Source organism: Vombatus ursinus, unplaced genomic scaffold, assembly GCF_900497805.2.
Source record: "Vombatus ursinus unplaced genomic scaffold, bare-nosed wombat genome assembly UNPS02014810.1, whole genome shotgun sequence".
NCBI classification, from domain to species: domain Eukaryota; kingdom Metazoa; phylum Chordata; class Mammalia; order Diprotodontia; family Vombatidae; genus Vombatus; species Vombatus ursinus.
Genome location: NW_020954588.1, coordinates 16,703,805 through 16,726,986, shown reverse-complemented (window position 1 = coordinate 16,726,986; position 23,182 = coordinate 16,703,805). Strand labels below are relative to the sequence as shown.

General features: G+C 39.4%; 1 protein-coding gene across 1 annotated transcript in view; it reads right to left on the bottom strand.

Moving 5' to 3' along the window:
* Positions 1-23,182, bottom strand: part of MED12L (mediator complex subunit 12 like) — a 385,357-nt gene that overhangs the window by 18,095 nt on the left and 344,080 nt on the right. Inside the window, exons 35-38 of the mRNA XM_027875724.1 lie at positions 22,612-22,974; positions 21,320-21,476; positions 17,312-17,544; positions 487-576 (exon numbers count right to left, since the gene is read on the bottom strand). Coding sequence (XP_027731525.1) covers positions 487-576; positions 17,312-17,544; positions 21,320-21,476; positions 22,612-22,974 — 843 coding nt within the window. The remainder of the gene's footprint in view (positions 1-486; positions 577-17,311; positions 17,545-21,319; positions 21,477-22,611; positions 22,975-23,182) is intronic.

Here is a 23,182-nt window from a genome sequence, read left to right as displayed (position 1 = left end):
TTAAGAGGCAAGAACAAAATCACATTTACAGTCCCCTTTAGCTCTAATTTTAGACAACTGAGGGCCTGTATATCTTGTTGTAGATCCAAAAAGGACCTTGGTCTAAGCCTTTCATTCTGCAGATGAAGAAACCCAAGCTACAGATGTGAAAATAACCTAGCCAAGGTCACATGGGTAGTAAATAGCAGAGGCAAGATCTACACCGATGGCTTCTGACTGGCTACTCCTTCAAATTCACTGTCCTATCTTGCACCTTGTCACTCTTGGAAATTCTTACCAATGTCCTCTATAGGTGAGATCAATTTCAGGGCCCCCTAGGGAAAAGACTGGTCGAATATAAATATTCTGCATAGCTCAGGGCAATAAAAACTGAACGCTTGCTCTATAGTCTAAGTATAATCTCAGCTTTCTAAGTTAAATAAGCAACACCCCCCTATGGAAAACAAAATAATCAGTGATGTCTAAAGAATTAAGGAATGTAGGTACCTGTGCCTGTTGCAACCCTGAATACTGAGGAAGCTGGGATGATGGTCGCACTTGTGGAGGAAAAATGGCAGCCTGGTCTAGGGGCTGGCCCTGGAAGAGAAATCAGAGGTGATTGTTTGGATCATAACAGTTAACAGCTGCTTTGGAATCCCTGGGCATTATTGCTGATAACTATAGACTAGGGATTTATAACCTGGGGTTTATGACTTTAAAAAAAAGTCCAATAGCCGCATTTCCCCATAATTGCTTTCCTTTGTAATCCTACATATTTATTTTATGCATTTAAATCATCAGCCCTTTGGCTTCACCAGACTGCCAAGGAGTCAATGACCAAAATGGTTAAGAATCCTTGTCACAGAATACAAGCTTGTTAAATGAAAAGAATTTACAGTTTTTACTTCTTTCTTTCCAAAACATATTTACCAGCATTTATCTATGCAGGTGGCAGTTTTATGAGTGGGTTCCGAGGATACTTCCCAATGAAAGCACAACGTACCACTATAAAAGAAGGTAAAGAGTCTGAGAGGCACTCAACCCTTACCTGGCATTCGTGGTTTTACTACAACATATCAAACGCTTTTCAGAGCAATCTCATGAAGCCATCAAGGGCCATTAGAAGGTTTTCGGCCCAGAAGAACTAAAAAGGACTTTAAAAATGTGAACAGGATGAAAAGGAAACGAGTTAAACTGAAATTTCAATGTAATTGGCTTCATAACCGGCTGGAGAACTTCTAATTTGTCTCTATTCAAAGACTAAAGTTGGCACTTTCCACTGTTTCAAGAAGGAATTAACCAATGACCAATGGCCAACAGTTGATCTAAGACCGATCACCAACTGCAATCAGGACACTTAGTGTCAATTCATTTGGCTTCATCAATAATGATTTGGGGTCACAGAAAATAACAACACATCTCTAATAAGAGAAGCCCAACTATGTGTCCCATGTCCCCCCACCCAGCTTGCTGATATGAAGAACTTAACAGATATGTCTCAGTAAGGCCAACAGTTTATTAGCATTCCATGGCTAGGTGTTCCCAGGAACTTGGGGGTGCTGCAGTAGCTGGTTTTTTTTGGTATAATAAGAAAATGATGATTGTGGTACTAGGAATATGGCCATACATAGGAATATGTGAATGCAAGACTAGAACATTTAAATACTCACTTGACTCTCTCTCTTTTGAGGGAAATAAAGGAGGTAAATTAATTCTTTTTTCTTTTCTATTTTTTTTTTTTTTTTTGGTGAGGCAATTGGGATTAAGTGGCTTGCCTAGTTAAGTATCACAGCTAGTAAGTAGCAAGTGTCTGAGGCTGGATTTGAACTCAGGTCCTCCTGACTCGAGGGCTGGTGCTCTATTCACTGTGCCACCTAGCTGTGCCAGGATAATTAATTCTTAATATTAAGCACTTACATTGCCCAATCAGAAATTAAAGAGACAATTTGACTTCAAAATCATCAATGATTAGAGAATGAAATGAGAATGGCCATCAAAATCCAGCTTACAGATGAAAAGAGAGAAGCCTTCTTTTGAGTCATATTTTTTTATTTATTCGAAAAATACAAAACTTTCCAAAAGGGGAATCCATATTTGATGGAGTATGTATACTAGATCATACCTTTAAAAAATACAGCTAATATTAGCCATTTCACAGCCCTATCAAGATGCTACCCTTCTACTCTTTTCTGCACAAAGTGCCACAAGGCCACCATGTTGAATATCTCTTAGCTTCCTACTTCCCCTATTCCCATTTCTATTCATTTGATCAGGCTACTTACAGAAACTTTTGCTTGGATCCACTGAAATTACCTCAGTCTTCTGCGCACACTAAGAAACATGCAAACTAGTGACCTCCAAAGCATTTATCCTAATCTTTAACGTTCCTATCACTGCTATGATACTGTCTTCAAGGACACCCCTGCTCTGGGAATCGGTTCTCCTTAAAATGACTCAAACAGTGGGGAAGAGGTGTGTGTGAACATATGGTGTCATTTTTATTTTCATGAAATGGAAAAGATACTTTGGGAGAAAAGCTGGAACACTGAGTGACATGTCCTATAGACAATATCATATGCCTGTTTCTAGTTCTGCCTTGGGAAGGGAAAAAGGTATAAATTATAAATGTATGGCATCAAACTGGTAGAAATGCTTTCTCAATGTGCCAAATAATTTTACAAACGATTCTGGCCCTGGTTCATAGATGAAAAAACTTAGAGTCAGATAACTTCATGAACTATTGTGAGAGTCAATTCCCAGACCTGTCACAAATTTGGTCCATTGTCTTTCCAAACATTGGAACATCAGAGCTGGTGAAAAGCAAATCTAAACTGTCCTGCTGGTCAAAAATCCCTCATTTCCTATAAAACGCCCCAAATTAGCAGCCAAGGAAAAGCAATATTGCTATCAAATCAGATTATTCTCTGTACAGGTCAGACCAAATCTGGGTACCCCATTTCACAGAGAACATTGACAATCTGGAGAGGACAACCAGAAGGGTGAAGGACTTTGAGTCGGTGCCATTGAAGGACTGGTGGAAGGTGTTTAGCCTGGACAAGAGCAGATTAGGGGGAGATGGGACAGTTATCTTTAAGCAGTTTAAGAGCTGTGCATGAAAGAGGGATCAAACTTGTTCTGTTCGGTTGGCCCCCAGAGCAGAACTGAAAGTGATGGATAAAGAGGCAAAGTAGGCTCAATGTAATAACACCTCAGACAATTAGAGCTATCTAAATGCTATACTTACTTGCTCACCAATCTCCCCCGTTTCTTCCTTACAGAATCTACCTTACTGTTAGATTGTGGGGAAAACATTTTGCAGACTCTCTTACATGTTACATCAATGTGAGCAATCATTTTATCTGGAGAGGGACAGGGCTGGAGTCGATTCAACCTACATTTATGCTGCTACCTCAGTGATTCAGACACAAACTGAGTTTCATTTCTTTTGTTTTTAACCATGATTTATCACAAAGTTATGTTTCACACATGAATGGGATTTTAAAGCTTCCAGGAGCCTTGGAGAACATTTAGATTTCAAGTTGCAAGGGACGTATTAGAGATCATTTAGTCCCATTCCCTCATTTTGCAGATTAAGAAATTGAGTCTCCTAGGAGTAAAGAGACTTTTCTATGGTCAAAGAACCAGGGATTAGCAGAGCTAGGACTTGACTCTCAGCCAGTGAGACCTAGAGCTCCTGACTCTTAGCTAATGCTCTTTCAACTAAATGATAACACTGAAATTTTTATTTTCACATTTGTCAGAACCACTTCTGACTTCAACACATGATAATTATTATTTTTATGATCTCAAACATATTTCTTTTTTTTATTTTATTTTATTTTTGTTTGTTTTTTAGGCAATTGGGGTTAAGTGACTTGGCCAGGGTCACACAGCTAGTAAGTAACAAGTGTTTGGTCTGAGGCCGGATTTGAACTTAGGTCCTTCTGACTTCAGGGCCTGTGCTCTATCCACTGCGCCACCTAGCTGCCCCTCAAACATATTTCTTAACTCTTACATTTTACTTCTTAACTTTTAACTTTGGAAAAATTTTGATTGAGTAGAATTAGATATTTCACAAACAATAAATCTGATGATAATAAATCCTAACAAATGTTCAGATTTACTCTTCAGAATATTAGGCATCCAGTTGTTCTCCCATCAGAAATAGTTCCTTCAGTCAAGTGAGCAAACCACGAAGTGAACTTTCTAAAAGACACTTTGCTGTCCAATAAAATAAACTGACCGCAGGCATTACATTGAAATTCAATATTTTGTATTATTATTATTATTTTGCTTTTTAGGCAACTGGGGTTAAGTGACTTGCCCAGGGTCACACAGCTAGTAAGTGTCAAGTGTTTGGTCTGAGGCCGGATTTGAACTCAGGTCCTCCTGACTTCAGGGCCGGTGCTCTAGCCACTGTGCAACCTAGCTGCCCCAGAAATTCAATATTTTGGAAGAATAAGTGGTGCCTGATCTCACTGAGTCAGTCACTATTGATAAGTTTTAAATCTTTCTTCATTGATTTGCTTTTGTATAAGCACATCCCAGCACCTGTAGCCTAAAAACCATGGATTCTATTCATCTGTTCATAAAACACATACACACTTTAAATAAAATAAAAGAAAAGGTTCCTGGGGAAACCCAATAAGCAAAATTTTATGAGTTACTGGGTAGACATTGATTTATACAAGTGTCAAAGGATTTAGAACTAAAGCCATTTAGTTCAGTTCTCTCATTTCACAGATGAGGAAACTGAGGCCCAGAGAAGATGACTTGGCCAAATTCCCTCAGACAGTGCAAAAAGCAAAGCTGGGATTCAAATCCAGATACCCCAACAAGAAATCTAAGAGTTTTTTCTACTATACCACACAGAATCAAATTTTAAATAAAAATTTATTATCAGGGCAACTATCTCTTTAGGTTCTAGTTAATTAGCAAGTACAAAGTAGCTCCTAGAGACAGGTAGGTGGCACGGTGAATTAGGTCCTGGACTTGGGAGTTGGGAAGACCCGAGTTCAAATCTTGCCTCAAACACTTATTAGTGTGGCTCTGGGCAAGTCAAAAACATTTCTCAGCCCAGTTTCTTTTTCTATGAAGTGGGGATAATAACAGCATCTGAGTCCCACAGTTGCAGTAAGGCTCAAATGAGGCAACACATGGAAAACGTTAGCACATAGTAGGCACTCCGTAAATGCTAGCTGCTGTTATTATTGAGAAAAATCTTTAAATTATGAGGGTGTTTCAAACAGTCTTTCTCTGTAAGCTCATCTGACTTTGGAATAAGTTAATGATAACATCCATTTCAGGGACATGGAGCTACATGATTTATTGGAACGCTAAAACAAAAATACCAGGTAATGTAATGGATAGACCGCTACTGAAATTTTTGCAAGGCCTTCCTTTACTACAATACAGAAATAACGTGGAAATGACAATGTTGACTTGCTGAGCATATATTCTGTTATGTTTCTAACAGCACTGGAAAATTTCAAAGATCATTAAGACCACTGGAAATGATCTATTAGAAGCATAAGTTCAAACTTAATTTGGGTTCACTTCAAAGCAATAACAAAATTTGCCTGTTGAACTGAAACATCTGACAACTTGAAAATGTGGTAGGGAAATGGCATATAATGAAATTCACAAGACATCATCATCCTCTTGAATTAGGGAAAATTTTTTCATCCTCCCTGCCCCCAACAATGACCTTATCAAAAAGACTTGAACTATTACGTTGTAAGGCAAGAAATCAGACAGCCCCAAATACGTATCTAAACTTAATGATTTTCAAGCTCCATTTAAAAACAAATGGAACCCTCACCTACACTCTGCACATTCTAAAGTGCCAAAAATAAAAGTTATAAGCAATTGGTGTTTATAGAGAATATTTTTCAAATTTCTCTCTGCTGAAAAAAATTGTCAAAGATAACAAATATTCTAACCAATAGACATTCATAAAACACAGCTAAGCAGTAAAAGAGTTAGAGCATTTTTTTCATTCTGTCATAAAAACAAAACGAAACAAAATAAAAACATGAGATATACTAGACACAAAATTAGCCATGGAAATTCATTAATTTATGCTCACACTTCAAAATTGCTCTGGTTCTGCTGAAAGGGCTAGGGGTTCATGTTACTGGCAGAGGAGCTGCTGCAGAAACCAGTAATTTAATGAAAGCATGCATTATTGTCTTTTCCAGTAAGGTATTAGGAGTGGTCTTAAAATATACACGCAACAAGTCTTACGGTAAAAAAATTTTTTAAAAAATTCCTTCTTTATATAGGACAGGAAATAAATCTGATGCATTCTGTCTAGTATGTGGGAAGTAGAGACACAGGGTATGGGACAGAAAGGGTCTATTTTTGTAACATCATTCAGTATCTGGCAAATGGTCTATAAAGCAGCATGCTACGCATTCCTCTGCTAGTGACGGAAAGAAAGTCACAAAAAGAGGAAGACAATGATCAGGGGGATGAATGAAGGTACACAGAAGAGACTATGCTACAAAGCCCAGCCATGAGAATTATATATTCATCAATATCATGTTGATTGGCAATGAGGAGCCCAATGTGATTAAAGTTACCCCTAAGCAGTCATCTAGGCCTACTAGAACATAGTCTAGAATGCATATGTTTTATACACTTTGAGGTTGATTTCAAACATATAACTGTGGGTTCAACTCTATCAGAGGCACCCCTTAAGGAATATTCTTCTGGTCTTCACTTTGGTGTTTAAATGACTGAGTCATAATAGAGTGGTGTGTATGTGTGTGTATGTGTGTATATGTATATATGTTATATATATACATAAAAAGGAAATGACAGCAGGTGTTACCATTATGTTGTCAAAGCCATCCTGAAGGGGCACAGCAGAGTTACAGAAGTCCTATAGAAAGGGGACAGCAAGAAAATGGTAGACAACATACATAAGATTTCTTTTCTCCTATTCAGATTGGTAGCTACAATACATATGAAATATGAACTTTCTCACTTTAACCATTAAATATAAATCAATCTCTACTTGGGTCTTATTATCAATGCATCTCTCACATGGTTAGAGAACCTTTTGGGAGATCCCAACTTTCTTTAATGAGAGCCAAGGGGACTTCTAAGAAATTCATTAGACTCAGTGGTGGCCCAAAGACAGAAGGGAAAATGGAGATTCTACAAAATGTAGCAAAACTTTACTCTACCCATACATCCCATAACATGATAGGAGGTCAAAATTCCCCTCAGCCCAATCCTCTCCTTTTAGCCAATATGGGCCCTCGGTTCTGTTGGGTAACACTTTAGTAGCAAAACCATGAAATCATGGTATGTGCTGCCAGGATACACGTTATATGTTGTTATCTTTTAAAAATACAAACTCAATTAGATCATGGCTTTAGTTTCATAGTCAATTAACCACAAAAAGAAAAGAAAGACATCTCAGTTGCCCAACTCAAGATCAGCACTGGTTAGGCACTACCCGGGAGCCAGTTTGAGATAAAGACAACTGATAACTTGTTAGTCACTGCTTCTTTGTTAGTTAAAAGAATTTCATGTTTAGTCATTTTTGGAGTAAGGCCAAAGTTGTAAATGGACCAACTGACATGCCAAGAATTAACTTGAACACTTACTCTTGCAGATGGGAGAGGGACAAAGGCCTCTCAATCTTACAGGGATGCAAATTTACTATGTAAATTATTTAGAAAGTAACAACTTAGATTCCCTAAGCAAGTAAACTCTACTCTTGCCATTGTGTGAAAGTAAACATAATCTACAATAAATGGGAATATAACTATAATTTATAATATATGGGAATCAGTCATTGTCCAACCATCGTGCTTATGTATTTTATTAGTGTTCTCTAATGAATAATTTGAATATTATCAACATTTTTTCTCAAAGTGATATAGGTAGAGAATTAAATCCATTAAGTACCCAGGAAAAATTACATGGCTCACTGGAGACTCTACTGCCTCGTGTCATGCAGTTGTAAATTTGGATGCGGTCTTTGATAGCCTTATCAAAGGCCAAATTGGGAAAGCATGGTTGTTTACTCAACGTGTCCTCAAAGGTTAGAGATCCTGCTTATCTTTAACTTGTGATGTCACCAACGAGGAAACAAGAGGGGGAAAGAAGTTACAGGAGAACCCCAAACATTCAAGGATTCAGAAATTTGTATCTTGAAGATCAGGTGCATGAAATCATCTCAGATATTGTAAGGAGAAGCACCGAAGGTGTGGTATCAGGCTGCCAATGTTTGCCTAACGCTAACCCAGGAATAAAGCTGAGCTTCTAGGTGAAGGTCTGAAAAGTGGGGGCTAATGAGGCAACTCTCTTGCAAAATTTTAATAATCATTCAGACAGTTTTAGTGCAGGCTGGGGTTTCCAGGAAATTAGTTTTGTAGGATGACTAATGAATATGCCATATTCAAGAAATCCAAATTCCTTGAAGGAGAAAATCAGTAAGAAAAAGAGTCTCTATTTTACTGTTTCTTCCAAGAGTGTTTTCTATTACTCATCACATATTTTCGTGCCTAACCGAGGGTAGTCATACCACTGGTTGGGAAAGAAAATATTCCTACAGAAATCCTACTTGTGAAACAGAGAGAATAATGTGCCTTTTTCAGTTCTGCTTAGGAAGAAGAAATTCTGAGGCCTAATTAAGATGCAACTAGCTTAGGTAAAAGCACACGTATGGGGCACTGCATGCCCAATCTCTTTGTAAGCATCTTCAATTTCACATCATTGTACTGTAATCTCATGACTATGTCTCTTGATATGAGCCAGAAGGAACAATTTTTCTTGTGTAATATTGGATTTGATCAGAATCTTAGCAGCTCAGAACCTGGTCATACTGACAAACTCACAAGTATCACAACTTCTTAGAACATATTTATATGCTGGTGCATGTGTGTGTATATATATGTATATGTATGTATTTCTTTGACTCCTTTTAAGAAATTCTAGCCCTCCAAATATGATGCATTAAAGTGTGAAGAAAATAATGATGCGTGTGTGTGTGTGTGTGTGTGTGTATGTGTGTGTGTAAGAGGGAGAGAGGGAGGGAGGAAGAGAAGGAGAGAGAAAGAGAGAGGGGGAGAAAGGGAGAAAGAGAGAGAGAGAGAGAGAGAGAGAGACAGAGAGAGAGAGAGAGAGAGAGAGAGAGATTCATGCAGCCATTATTTATTAAATGCCTATGAAGCTCTAAGTGTTTAATAAACTGCAACATGTTGGGCACACAAAAACCAAAAAGAAAACAGTTCCTACCCTCAAGAAACTTACATTCTATGGAGGGTAGGGGAGAAGGTGAGTGGTGGGGAAAATCACATACATAGATGTGTGAAGACAGAACATATCCAAAAAGTTTGGGGGTAGGTCTGGGATAATCAGGAAGGAACTCTTGTAGTAAGTGAAACGTGAGTGGGCCTTGAAAGAGAGTAAGGGGTTCTAAGAAGCAAAGGTGGGGAGGGGGAGCATTGCAGGCTTGAAGCCCAAGCAAAGGAGGGGGAATGTTCTGTCTAGGGAGCATCAATTAGGCAAGTATGTTTGGAACACGGAATGTGTCAAATCCCTTTGGCAAAACAGCTTAAGGGTGAGATTGTAAAGGTCTTTAAATGACAAACAGAGCAGTTTGTATTTATAATAGGGCACTACTGATTCTTCTTAGGCAAGGAGGTGACATGGTTAGATCTCTGTTTTTGGAATACATCTGGCATCTGTGTGGAGGATGGTTTGGAAAAGGGAGAGGCTCAAGGCATGGTAACAAATTAAACTCAAAAAAACCCCAACTCCACCAACAAATGGACTTCCTGGCTTCCTTCCAGTCTCTGCTAAAATCTCACTATCCTGGTCCTTGGTGCCTTCCCTCTGAGAGTATTTTTAATTCATCTTTTCTACTTCTTGTTTATACACAGTGGTTCGCATGTTGTCTCCCTCATTAGAATGGAAGCTCCCAAGACTAGGGACTGTATTCTGCCTTTCTTTGAATCCCCACCCAACACTTATCCCATTGCCTGCCACACAGAATGTGCTTAATAAATGCTTGCTGACTTGACTTGAGGTGTCTATGGTACGTCCAAGGAGAGGTCTAACAGGAGGCTGATGATGTGGGATTAGCACTTGCATTTCAGAGTCATTGGCATAGAGATGAGTTGAACTTGCAGGAGCTAATGTTATTCCCAAGAAAAGCAATGTAAAAGGAGAAGAGGACTCAGGACAGAGTCTTAGGATAAATGCACATTCAGTTCAAAAGCATTTATTAACCACCTATTGGGTACATATGGGAATGCAAATACAAGTGACGAAACAATCTTATTCCCATTCTAGAGGAGTAGGACATCAACCACATCCTTCATAGGAGACTGAAAAGGGGTGTTCACATTGGGGGAAAAGAGCTAGGAGGAAGCAGTATCACCAAAACCCAGGGGAGAAGCCAGGAGCATGGGGTGCTGGACAGTATCGCCCGTACAGAGAGGTAAAGGATGAAGGACTTAAAAATATCCATCCTATTTCGCTATAAAAAGTCACTGGTGATCTGGCAGAGAGCGATCCAGGGGCTTCAGCCAACAGGTGGGACCCAAGACAGATTACAAGAACGTTAAGAATGAGTAGGGGTAAGGAAGTGAAAGCAGCTTTCTGTAGGAGTCAGACTGTGAGAGGCAGGAAAGACAAGTGATGATGGTGATGACAGTGAAGGGGGTCAAGCGGAGTTTTGTCTGTCATGAAGATCTGGGAATGACTGCAAAGGCATCCTGGAGGAGGGCATGGATAAGGAGAGATTGAAAAGCAAACCGAGGGTGTGAATGATTGTGGAAAGATCCAAAAGGCAGTGCCGTGGGCATGAGTACAAAGGTTGGCATCGACAAGAAGAGCCAGCCCTACCTTAAACTGAAGCAAAGAAGGACAGAGACAAGGATGATGTTGAGAGTGTGTGAGCTGCAGAAATGGGAGGAAGAAATTCAAGATAGATACTCTCAACTTTTTTCTCTATCAGACAAGGTCCTCTGCTGAATGGGTGTGGACGGGGTATGATGTAAGTAGCTTAAGGGCTAAGTAAGGCAGCTGGGTGGTGTTGTGGCTGGAGCACTAGACCTGTAGTCAGGAAGACCAGAATTCAAATTCAGCCTCAGACACTTCCTAGTTGTGTGATCCTGAGACACTTCATTTCTGTTTGCCTCAGTTTCCTCAACTGAAAAGGGGCATCATAATAATACCTTCCAGGGTAGTTATGAGGATCAAATGAAGTAACGCTTGTAAAGTGTCTGGCACATAGTAGGCATTATATATATGCTAGCTACAACGATGCGTATGAATAGAGGAGACTGACCCTTCATTGGCAGTGTGACCCATCAGCTGGGCAGTGAACCTTGATGTAACTGTGCATGGGTTCAAAGAACCAATGCTGAAGGTACTGTCTAAAATGTTAAACAGGTGATTTTTCCCACTTAAAGAAAAGAAGGTGAAAAAATCCTTATTCCGTAAGGTGAGAAAACTCCCTGTTGCCAATAGAATTAAGTTTTAAACTACTTTGAGCATTTAAAGCTCTTTATGACTTGGCCTCTTTCTCCTTTTCCAGTCTTTTTTTTTTAACTTTTTTATTTTTTATTTTTAGGCAAGTGGGGTTAAATGACTTGCCCAGGGTCACACAGCCAGTAGGAGTCAAGTGTTTGGTCTGAGGCCAGATTTGAACTCAGGTCCTCCTGACTTCAGGGCTGGTGCTCTATCCACTGCACCACCTAGCTGCCCCCTTTTCCAGTCTTTTTTTATACATTATGCCATTCCACGTCCTTCACGATCCAGCCATCCTGTTCATCTTCCCTCCGTGCTTTTCTTCTGGCTGCCTCCCACGCCTGGCATGCTCTTCCTTCTCATCTCTGCCTCTTAGAATTCCCGACTTCCTTCAATATTCCGCTCAGCTGCCATTTTCTAGCAGGAGGCCTTTCCCAGGCCCCTAACTTCTAGCACCATCACCTTCAGTCTACTGTTATCTTGTATGCACCATTTTTTTGTTTTGTTTTGTATATGATACCTGCCTCAACTCTCTCTCCACTCCCAGCCATCTTCCATTCAGCCACTAAAGTGATTTTCCTAAAGCACAAGTCTGATCGTGTCACCTTCCCCATACTCAATAAACTTCTGTGGCTCCCTGTTGCCCCCAGGAACAAATACAAAAAGTTCTGTTTGGCATTCAATACCCTTCATAACTTAGCCTCCTTCAACCTTTCTTAGACCTTCCTCCCCCAAGGAGTACTCTTCAGTCCAATGACACTGACCTCCGGGCTGTGTCATGAATAAAACATTACCATCTCTCAGCTCTGGGCATTTTCTCTGCCTGTCCCCCATGCCTGGAATGCTCTCCCTCCTCTGCTCTAACTACCAACCTGCCTGGCTTCCTTTTAGTCCCAACTAAAATTCTACCTCCTACAGGAAGCGTTCCCATCTCCTAATTCTAGGGCCTTCCCTCTGTTAATTATTTCCTATTTATCCTGGATATAGCTAGCTTTGTATATATTTGTTTGTATGTTTTTTCCTCCGCTAGACTGTAAGCATCTTGAGGGCAGAGACTGTTTTTTTTTTTGCCTCTTTTTTGTATCCCTGGCTCTTATCATAGTGCTTGGGCACATAGTAGGTGCTTAATAAATATTTATTGATTGAGTGACTGCTGTCTCTTCCATTAGAGTGCAAGTTCCAGGAGGGCAGGGGAAGATTTTGCTTTTTCTTTGTGTTCCTATCTGTGAGCACCTACAGGGCCTGGTACCTGATGTGTATAAAATATGTGCTGGGTGATGGTACCACTTCAATCAGACTTATGCAGAGAATGGAAGGGAGGAATTTCTTTGGTCTCCAAAGTAAAGTTTAAAAGTGAAGCAGAATAGAAAGCTTCTATCTAATACAAAACAGTGATTTATTATATAAGATTTATTATATAAGATATTCTGAAGATTAACAAGTCCCATCTTTTAAGTGATCTAACTTCTCAGCATCCCCAGACAGCTCTCTAAGGATGGAAGCTCCAGACGAGTTGATGATTTGCATCCAACATGTATAGTGAGCGTTTCCATGTGAAGAGTCCCTAATGCTAAAGAAATCATGGGTCTGGACCAAAACTGGTCTGTCTGTTAAGAACACACCCACAGCAGCAGTATCATGTTTTCATTCAAACAATAATACCCTGATTGAGGTGGGGAGAAATGAAGTTGGTTAAGATGATTACCATAACACTGGGGGAGGCTGTTGGTTAAGATGGTGATTATAACATTTTAAGGACTGGTTAAGATGGTTATTACAACTTTAAGGGGAATTGGGTTGGTTAAGATGGTTACTATAAACATCTGGGAGTTTGGTTAAGAGGGCTATCATAACACTAGGGGATATTGATTAAGATGGTTATAATATTTGAGGGAATGGTTAAGATGATTACTACAACTTTGGGGGCGATGGGGTTGGTTAAGATAGTTATTATAACATTGTGGGGATGTTGTTAAGAAAGTGATTATAACATTGGGGAGATCTGGTTAAGATGGTTACCATAACATTGGGGGTGGGTGTCGTTAAGATGGTGATTATAACCTTGGAGGGTACTAGTTAAGATGGAGATTATGACCTTGGAGGGCACTGGCTAAGATGGTGATTATGACCTTAGGGGATACTGGTTAAGATGGTGATTATATCCTTAAGGGGTTGGGTTAAGATGGTTAATACATTGTATAGTATTTTAGGGGGAAGGATTGTTGTGGCTGTTGATTTTACTTGGAGGAGGGGGGTGGGAAGTGAAACTGCAGATTTTTTTTTACAGAAAATTACAGAAAATAACTAGGTGCTCTGATAACTTATTTATTAATAAATATTATTTATTAATAATAAATAGCTAGACTTCAAGGCCCTTTGGAGGGATACATAGGAAAGGTCAATCTGCCTCCTCTTAAAGCTTGGTCTGGGCTTATCACATAATTGTGAATTTCTCTAAGGATCTTCAGTCTGTGCTCGGGCTACTTTATTCATGTGAAGTTTCATTCATTCAACATTAGTTAAGGTTGATACGCTTCCCCGGGGAGTAAGTGGGCAGAATAAGACCTTTAAAAATTAAATTCTATAAAAATGTTTTTTTTCTCTCCACATTAGAAGTGGGGGGGTCTATTAATTCCCCCTTGACTTATAAGCCAACACTTAAAAAAACCCAACTTGACAGCAGACTATACATTCACTATTTATACAAGCTCATGGTTAAAGGATTAATTTATTTTACAAGAATGCTTAGACATAAGGTCATAGATTTTTAGTTAAGCTGATCCAAGGGGCAAAACTCCCGGGTCTCTCTTTTTTCTTTTCCTTCTTCTTGTTTATGTTCCAGACTTCTGATTTCATTAGCAAAGGAAATTATGCTATGGAAACTCCCTCTAACCAAAGCAGCCTTGTCATTTGTCTGTACCTTTATAGTCTTAGAAAGTAGCCTGGGGCAGTCAGAGGGTAAGGGACTTGTCCAGTGTCACTGCAGCACTTGAACCCAGACCCTCCCTGCTCCAATACCAACACTATCCATTGCGCCACTCTACCTCTCAGGTCTCTAGTTAAAACATTACATTTTCAATACCTAAAATTAGGTATTGAATAACTAAACTATAGCTAAATTTATTTAGCTAACACCTAAAATTATTAAAATAATCACCTCCTTAAACACATGAAGCTAGCTCCATTTCACATATTTTGTTCTGAACTAGTGTAGATGTACTTTTGCTAAAGCTACAGAAGGGCTTGACTCAAGCTTCTTCCATGAAAAGTCTTCTGGGCCTGTATTCTTGGGGTACATTGACCACCTTCTTCCAGGCTGCTCTCTTATCTCACATTTGACTTATCTGCATACATGGTGTATCCTCCTAGTAGAATGTAATCTCCTTGAGGGCAGAGGATATTTGGTTTCTGCCGTGGATCCCCCAGCTTTGAGCACAGTGCCTTGCACATAGCATGTGATATAATGAATCAAACTGTGAATATGTACAACACATATGTACAGAGGTAAAAATCTCTGAAATCTTAACTTCAGCAAATGTTCTTACTAAAAAGCCAGGAACCTAGCTACTTGTCTTTTCACATGCCCTCTGAATTCTGCTAAATTTGAAAAATATACATGGACTTTGGGAGAAGATTTACTTTATGCAAATAATTAACATCCTAAATTTGAAGAATGTACAAGGACTTTGGAAGAAGGTGAGGGAGGGAAAGAGAGACAGAGAGAGAGACAGACAGACAGACAGAAAGAGCCAGACATAGAGAGAAAGGGGGAGAAAGAGACAGAGAGAGAGAGAGAGAGGCATAAGAGAAATGGGCCTGGAACCTATTCCATGGTCTGTCACATAACCCTGATCAGCTCCACCTCCTGAGATGTGATGCAATGGTTGTCCATATTGGAAACTGGGAGGTGTCAGCTATAAACTATAGTTCTGGATTCCTCTGATACTACTTTGTCTCTAAGTGGTGTGATTTTCAGGTAGTATGACAAAGGATAGAATTTCCAGTCCCTCAAGAGTGATATTTTGGCCACAGCTTAAATCAGTTGACCAACTGCCTTTGAGGAGGCTGACCTTGATTCCAGATTTGCTACTGGCTACATTATACTGTTAAATCCCATATAAAAAGTAAATTTTAAAGAAATTTATGTGCTATGATTCATATGTAGATATTTTTCACGTAGCTGCAAATAGTCAGATGGAATCAACTATATTTTTAAAGAGTTATATTAGCAAGAGAGTTGTCAAGTTACTTTTAATTTACAAGTAGAAAGAAAGAAAGCATGTAATGGTATAACTTTGTTATATCATTTGTTTATCTCCAGTAAAAGCTAAACTGGGATTTTGATTGGCCCTCTCATTGCACATGTATAATCTATACCTTGGTCCGATCTTGAAAAAACTAGAAACCTATCAGTATTGGTGAATATTCTGTATGCTGAAACTACAGACCTTCCTCCTGTGTGACCTGAGGACAACAGTCAGGAATGAGTTAAAGATAAACATTGTATGTGGAGGGTGTGTACACGTGCGCTTAAAAATGGGATTTTTCTCTTCGTAGTCAAGTTTTTCCTGTTTTACCTCTTCTCCTTTCCTTAAAAGGTCCTCTCCTCAACACTGTAATAATTGAGCTCCTTCCTCTCAATGATTCTATTTTCTTTCTAATCTTTTTTCATTAGAATTTAATGAAAACTTTCCCCTTGTTCACAGAAGCAGAGCCAGACCCCAGTGTCACGCAGTAGACGTACAGCTGAAAAGCTGCCTGAGTCACAAAGTTTAAGTCACACGATATACTACAGATGTATGAAGATATCATGCTACTCAAACAGGCCCTGGTGAATCCTTTTGCAAAGCTCTGAATGCTTTAGGAACATGACTTATTGTCTGTTTTACTTGTTTCCTGAGTTTGGATTCTTCTACGTGAAGGCTTCTTATAGCAACACAGAACTGTATATATTAATATCAATTTTCTATTGTTTATTTCCTGATCCAGCCCAACAAACAATTCTATTATTTATTTCCCAAATCCAATTTATTTACAGTACAGTAGAACTGTCCTTATCTATGCCTCCTCTTGAGTATGTAAATTTTAAAACTCATTCTATATTTGTTTCCTGTACATTTTTTTTAAAGGGAAAAGACTATTTTTATCCTAAACTTTGTAAATTCCACAAAACCTAATATAGTTTCATGTTTTCTGTAGGCACAGAAGAGTAAGGATGTTGATGGGATATTTACTGTACTGAAAGTTCAGTAGAAGGCACTGGACAGTGATTCAAGTGGAGATACCAGATTTGACCCTGACCTCAAGGAGGTCACTTTAGCTAAGGAGGTGAACAAATACACCTGAAATCGCTTGAGAATAATTACAAAGCAGCATTAGCTACAAATGTAAAAACAGTATTCTGTTGACAATTCACAAGGGCTGAAGGGGTAGAGAACAAGTAAGGGAATAGAATGGAGCGAGGATCAATCAGGGAAGGCTACAGAGATGCCTCTTATTCTGAATCTTGTGAATGAGAAGAGAATATTATCCACTTTTAAAGCAATCTACATATATCTGCATATGCTAATAAGCCTAAAATATTCAGAATTTCTCTTTTACTGAAGCTACCAGTTAACACAGACTGGTGGAATGAATGTATCCACATACTAGGATTTCTGCATTATGGATAAAGAAGGACATATGTGCACAAGTCCGTGCATGTATGTGCATGGAGAAACACACGTGCAAAGTGCATGTTGTATACACACACACACACATACACACACACACCATATCACTAGCTACTGGGGGGGACTGAAATGCACAACGCTCTGTGTGCTAGATTTGGACAAACCTGTTGGAAAGGTCTTGTTTGGGCTTGCTGTCTGAGGAGCCGCTGCTGCTGCTGCTGCTGCTGCTGCTGCTGCTGCTGCATGAGTTTCATCTGGATCAGCTGTTGCTGGGACGTGATCGCATGGATGGAGGGAGGTTGCATCATGGTACCCGAACGTCTCTGCAGCATGTTGGAAAGGGCTTGCTTTGTGTTGGTGGGGACAAAGGAACCCGTGGGATCCAGTCGGGAGCCACCTAGAAGGAATTACACATGTAGAGAACTTTCTCAAGATGCTGCGTACCAGGGCAATGTGCGGTAAAGAACCCTGAGCCTCTAGAACTATACTGACTTATTTTGTTAAGCTTAGAGTCAGGAAAGAATTTGGAAACCAACGAGGCAAAGTAACATTTAAATAAATGTTTATGGGTTTGAGTTATTTTATTATAGCAAAGGAAAAGAGCTCATTTTGCAGAAATGAGAGCAGGGGGGCAGTAGGATAAAGCAACCCAGATTAGACTCTGTGGTTCTAGGACTGATTAGGGGTTTTTGAGAATTCAAATACCACAGTTCACTGCACTTCTATTTTTTTTTTTTTTTTTGGTGAGGCAATTGGGGTTAGATGACTTGCTCAGGGTCACACAGCTAAGTAAGTGTCAAGTGTCTGATGCTGTACTTGAACTCAGGTCCTCCTGATTCCAGGGCCTGTGCTCTATCCCCTGTGCCACCTAGCTGTCCCTGATTCTAACTTTTTAAAGACTAAAAGGAAAGGCAGTTTGAATAGCAAATAGACAGAATGGCCATTTTATCAAGAAGACATAGGCAGGAAGTCTTGCCTCTAAAACATAACTGGCTGTATAACCCTACACAAGTCACATAAGCTCCCAATGGCCCTGGTAAATCTGTCATGCTCTTCTGCATCATGGGCCAGGCCCCTCAAGCTGAGGGTGAAGGAATGAGTGCTTGGATGGACACAGCCCTGTCTGTGCCATTTCCTGATGGTATGGCCATTCTCGGTTTTATCCTTTCTCTCCCTTTAGCTCATAGTTTAGAATATATTCTGCTATTAAGGAAACACTCCCCTTATACTTTCTCCACTCTAGAGCCCAAACTAGAGATTTCCCTCCTGTAATTCCAAAACATGCATTTACAAATTTACTTAGAGATACAGTCCTACTCTCAAGTAACTACTAGGCTCAAAAGTTTCCCTCCCTGAGATTTAAAACAATGATTGTGGCCTCACATCCAACAGTATGACATGACCATTTTGAAAATCTTATTTGACCTTGGGTGGCATTAATACAGGCAGAAGGGATAGGGACTGCACCTGTGATTTTAATTGTAAAGGGGACTCTTGCCAAGATTTCTTTTTATCATTTTTTTGCAACTCAGAATCTTAGAGAGTTGTCTCAGAGATTCAATAGAGTCACATAGCCAGGATGTATCAGTAGCAGGACTTGAATTCAGGCCTTTCTGGCTTCAAGGCCAGGTGGATAGAGATCCACTATGCCACCATGCCCCGAGAAGATAGAATGCCTCAGAAGTTCATCTGTACTCTGCCCGAGTCAGATTACGTTTTTAGCAATGTGTTCAATTCTAGGTACCACATTTGAGGAAGGATATGACAGGCCACATCATGTCCAGAAGAAGAAAAGCAGGACTACAGATGATGCTATACAAGAATTGAAGGATATTTTAGTCTGGAGATGGGCCTGAGGGGAAGAGGGGAGTGAAGGGTGGGAGGTGGGAGAGGCAATCAGTAAACATTTATTAAGCACACACTATGTGCTGGGAATTATGCTAGGCTTTGGGGATACCCAAAAAAAAAAAAAGGCAAAAGACAGTCAGTCCCTGCCCACAAAAAGGTCACAATACAAGGAATAAATGTCATGGACAAATTGAAAGGCCACACCTAACAGTCTGGCCTCAGAGGGCAGAACCAGGAGTCACAGAGGAAACTGCAGAAAAACAGATTTTGGCTAAATGTAAGAAAATTTAAAAAAAAGCTTTATAACAACATGAGCTGTCTAAAAACCAGAATGGCCTCCCTTAGGGGAAGAATTTTCTCTCGTGGAAGTTGTTCTGGCAGAGTTTGGGGTGGTCACGTAATAAAGATGTTTTTGAGAGGATTTTTGTTCGTGTATAAGTTGGGCTAGCTGATAAGGTGCCTTATTTGGAATTTATTCCAGGCCCTAGGTTTGAAACCCAGCTCTGCAACTTACTACCTAGGGTAAGCGACATTAAAAAAAAAAAACTGTGCCTCAGTTTCTTTTTCAGTCAAATTGAGGATGTGGTCTCTTAAGGTTCCTCCCAGCTATAAATCTATGATCTTATGATCTCAGGGGTCCTTTCCATTCTAAAATTCTATGATTCCATGACAATATAACCCTTAAAAAACAGCAAATAATCCCTGGTCTTTATGGTAACTTTTAAATACAGGGCACTCACCTTTAATACCCTAAATCTAATGAGTCTAGCACAGAGCTGGACCCTAATGATCTTCATTAATGAATCTGTGCATAGAAAGTAAAAGCTTTGGCTATAGCTTCACACAATGGGCATAATTAACAGACAATTATTTTATGGTTAAAAAAAAAAAGAGGAACTCTACCATCAACCTAACCTCTACTGTGTATTTTAGGTTGATTTATGCAATCCTGCTTCTTGCTGGTGAGTCAGGGAAACGGATTAATCATAGAACATCAGGCTTAGCAACATTTCAAAGATTTTCACAAAAAAAGTTCTGGCACGCCCCAAAACCAGAAGTGGTCAATGTGTTAAAAAGAGAACTCAGCACTTCTTGGCTCCTATTTTTAAAACAAACCTCTCACAACCCTGAAAAAGAACGTCTGAGCCTAATAAAATCAAAATTGCTTAATAGCACATGGTGAGTCGTTGCTTCAGAAAACACCTTCCACATTCTGAAGCTTATCCATTTTATGAAGGAGAATGGCAGTCTCGCCCACAAAAATTTTTTGATGTGTATTTAAATAGAAGTTAATTGCTATTCTTTGATCAGAAATATTTTCTTCTTATAGAAAAGAAATAAAATTCTCTTGGGGTTTAATAATAAAGATAACAATGAATCAGTGAAATGTCTAACTATGACAGTAGCCATAACCAATGACTAATCCCAACAGACTATCAAGAATATATGAAGAATAAATTGTACAGACAAAAACAAAAATTAAGCCTTTATTTTAAAGGATGTGGTATACAAAAGGGTGTCTGACATAACACTATTATTATCTAATCTGCCCAAACTATTTAAACATTGACCAACATGGAGCAGTCTGGTGGCACAGTGGATAGAGCACTGGCCCTGGAGTCTGGAGGACCTGAGTTCAAATCTGGCCTCAGACACATGATACTAACTGTGTGACCCTGGGCAAGTCACTTAATCCCGACTGCTTCACCAAAGGAAAAGAAAAAAAATTAATCAACACAAAATCAAGTAAGTTTAAGTAAAATAACTGGCTTTCATTCATGTAAATATTCATTGAGCACTTATTTTTATCCCTTAAGTGTACAAAATACTGCACTAGTCAATATGAAAGATAGGGAAATAAAATATAAGCTCCTCCTGAAGGTATCTTACTATGCTTTGTTCTAAAGATGATATGAAGAGACCAGACAACTTTCTCTTTCATTTATAATCAGCTCTCATTACTTAAGATGGTTCTATAAATAAACAGCTTTCTTTCAAGACCAATATTAATATATACACATACAGATATGGCTTTTATTTTAAATAAAATCAAGAGAGATCCTGGGAGAAATTCTGGTGTTCTAAGCAACAATATCAATAAAATTCTATTTTATTTTATTTTTTAAAAAAGAACTCTGTGTGAAGGGAATATCACAGCTTTGTATAACCAAGTATTCAACTCCTTAGTCCCTGGAGTAATTACGCAGAATTTCACTGATTTATATGGCTGTTTCAGGACTATTAAAAAAAGTCTTCTGGGGAATGGGGGGGGGGAACCAAACCTCACTGATGAGTGCCACGATCTTGCTACATCTTTCACTTACCTGGTGCAAGTGACTGATTCTGCAGGAAGAAGCCAGGCTGTTGCGGTTGTCCCATAATGTTATAACCCCACAATGCTGACTGAGGGTGGTGCATCATTTGGGAGGAAATTGGTGAATAATTGGGAGGCACTCGGTAAATGTTGTTCTGTGGATAGTCCTTCAACATACATGGTAAGAAGAAACGTTATTACAATCCACATACTACAGGAATAATGCAGATTCTTCCTACAAAGTTATTTGAGACATGTCCTCTTGTAGGCTGCAAAGCTATTTTTAAAGGCATAAGGAGGAGAGAGAATGCCTGTTAGCACGCTCTCTGCAAATCTCTCCCCCCATTTCAAAAGTCGGCTGAGGGGAAAGATTTTAGTTAAAATACACTGTGTTGTGTTCTGCTTTTATGATATCAAATGACTGATAATGAACACAAGACAGAGTTAAAACAGTGTACTCAATTACTAACCCTAGCACTGAGACCAATTCCAAAGGGACCTAAAACTCATCTCAAATTTTCTGGGCAAACAAAGCAGGGCCTGACTCAAGCCATCCCGGATGTGGAGCAATGTGGAAGCAGATAAGTGTTGGAAGAGTTAAAATTAAAACTACAAGAGAAGCGAAGGCCAAAAAGAATGTTTTGGTGCCCTCCACTTTCAAGGGTGGCAATAGAGAATCCTTATTAATTTTTTTTTGCAAGAATTAGAAGTTTGATGACATTCAGAAAAAATATTTGTACAAGAAAGAACGTTTAGGTTTTGAGAATAAGAAGTAACCAATGGCTGTGATCAGTCAACGCCATTTTGTTGTTTGGTTGTTTTTCAGTCGTGTTTGACTATTTGTGACCCCATTTGGAGTTCTCTTGGCAAAGTTACTGGAATTGTTTGCCATTTCCTTTTCTAGCTCATTTTGCAGATATGGAAACTGAGGCAAACAGGGTGAAGTGACTTACCCAGGGTCACACGGCTAGTAGGTGTTTGAGGCCAGATATGATCTCATGAAAATGAGTCTTCTTGCTTGTGCCCACATTGGCAGTAACTGGTGTATCTGGGGTGAGAATCCAGGTTCTCTATCTCCAAATCTAGCACTCTATTTTGCAATATGCCAAAGAGTCAACCAATGGGTCCTCCTTTTGATTGGTGTTACTCAAATTATGTGTCCGGGGACTGGGACCAATGCCCACCAATGAACCAACCATACCATAACAAGCTTAGATGTTTAGGGCAACGTGCTCTAACCACCACATTCAGGAATCTGTGCAATAATTCCTGGGAGGTTTGAGTGGGCTCTCTTATACTCACATCAACTCTTGAAGTCGACTTCGTCTTTCGCTTCCTTCCTTTTGTTTTCTTCTCCTCATCGGCTGCAGTTTTTCCCTGATCTGACAGCTCAGTGGATTTTCTTTCTGGTTCCTGAGAGACGGGGGTGGTTGGCTCTTCCTCTTCCTCCTCGGGAGGCAGAGGGAGAGGCTCGAGGTAGTAGCTTCGGGGTTTGGGGGTAGGGTGGGTGTGGTAGAGGAGAAGATGATGCTGTTCCTCGTACTTGATCACCTTTCTGTCCACTCGAACGGTCCCAAACCAGGCCCAAGAGAGTGGAGCTGGATTTTTGTGACCCTCAAATAAGTCCCACGGGGATACCTTCTGTTTTGTGGACACCTGGAGACCCTATTCGCAAAAGAATGGTCTATGAAGCCACCGATGAAAACATGATAGCCAAACCATAATATAATAATATATAGCCAAACTATAAATTAAAAGAAAAATATTTAAATAAAATAAATGTATTTAAATACATAATACATTTTAAATTAATTTTAAAAATTAAAAAAATTTTAAGGTAAATAGTCTTAGGGTATATTCCTTTCTTGTCTTT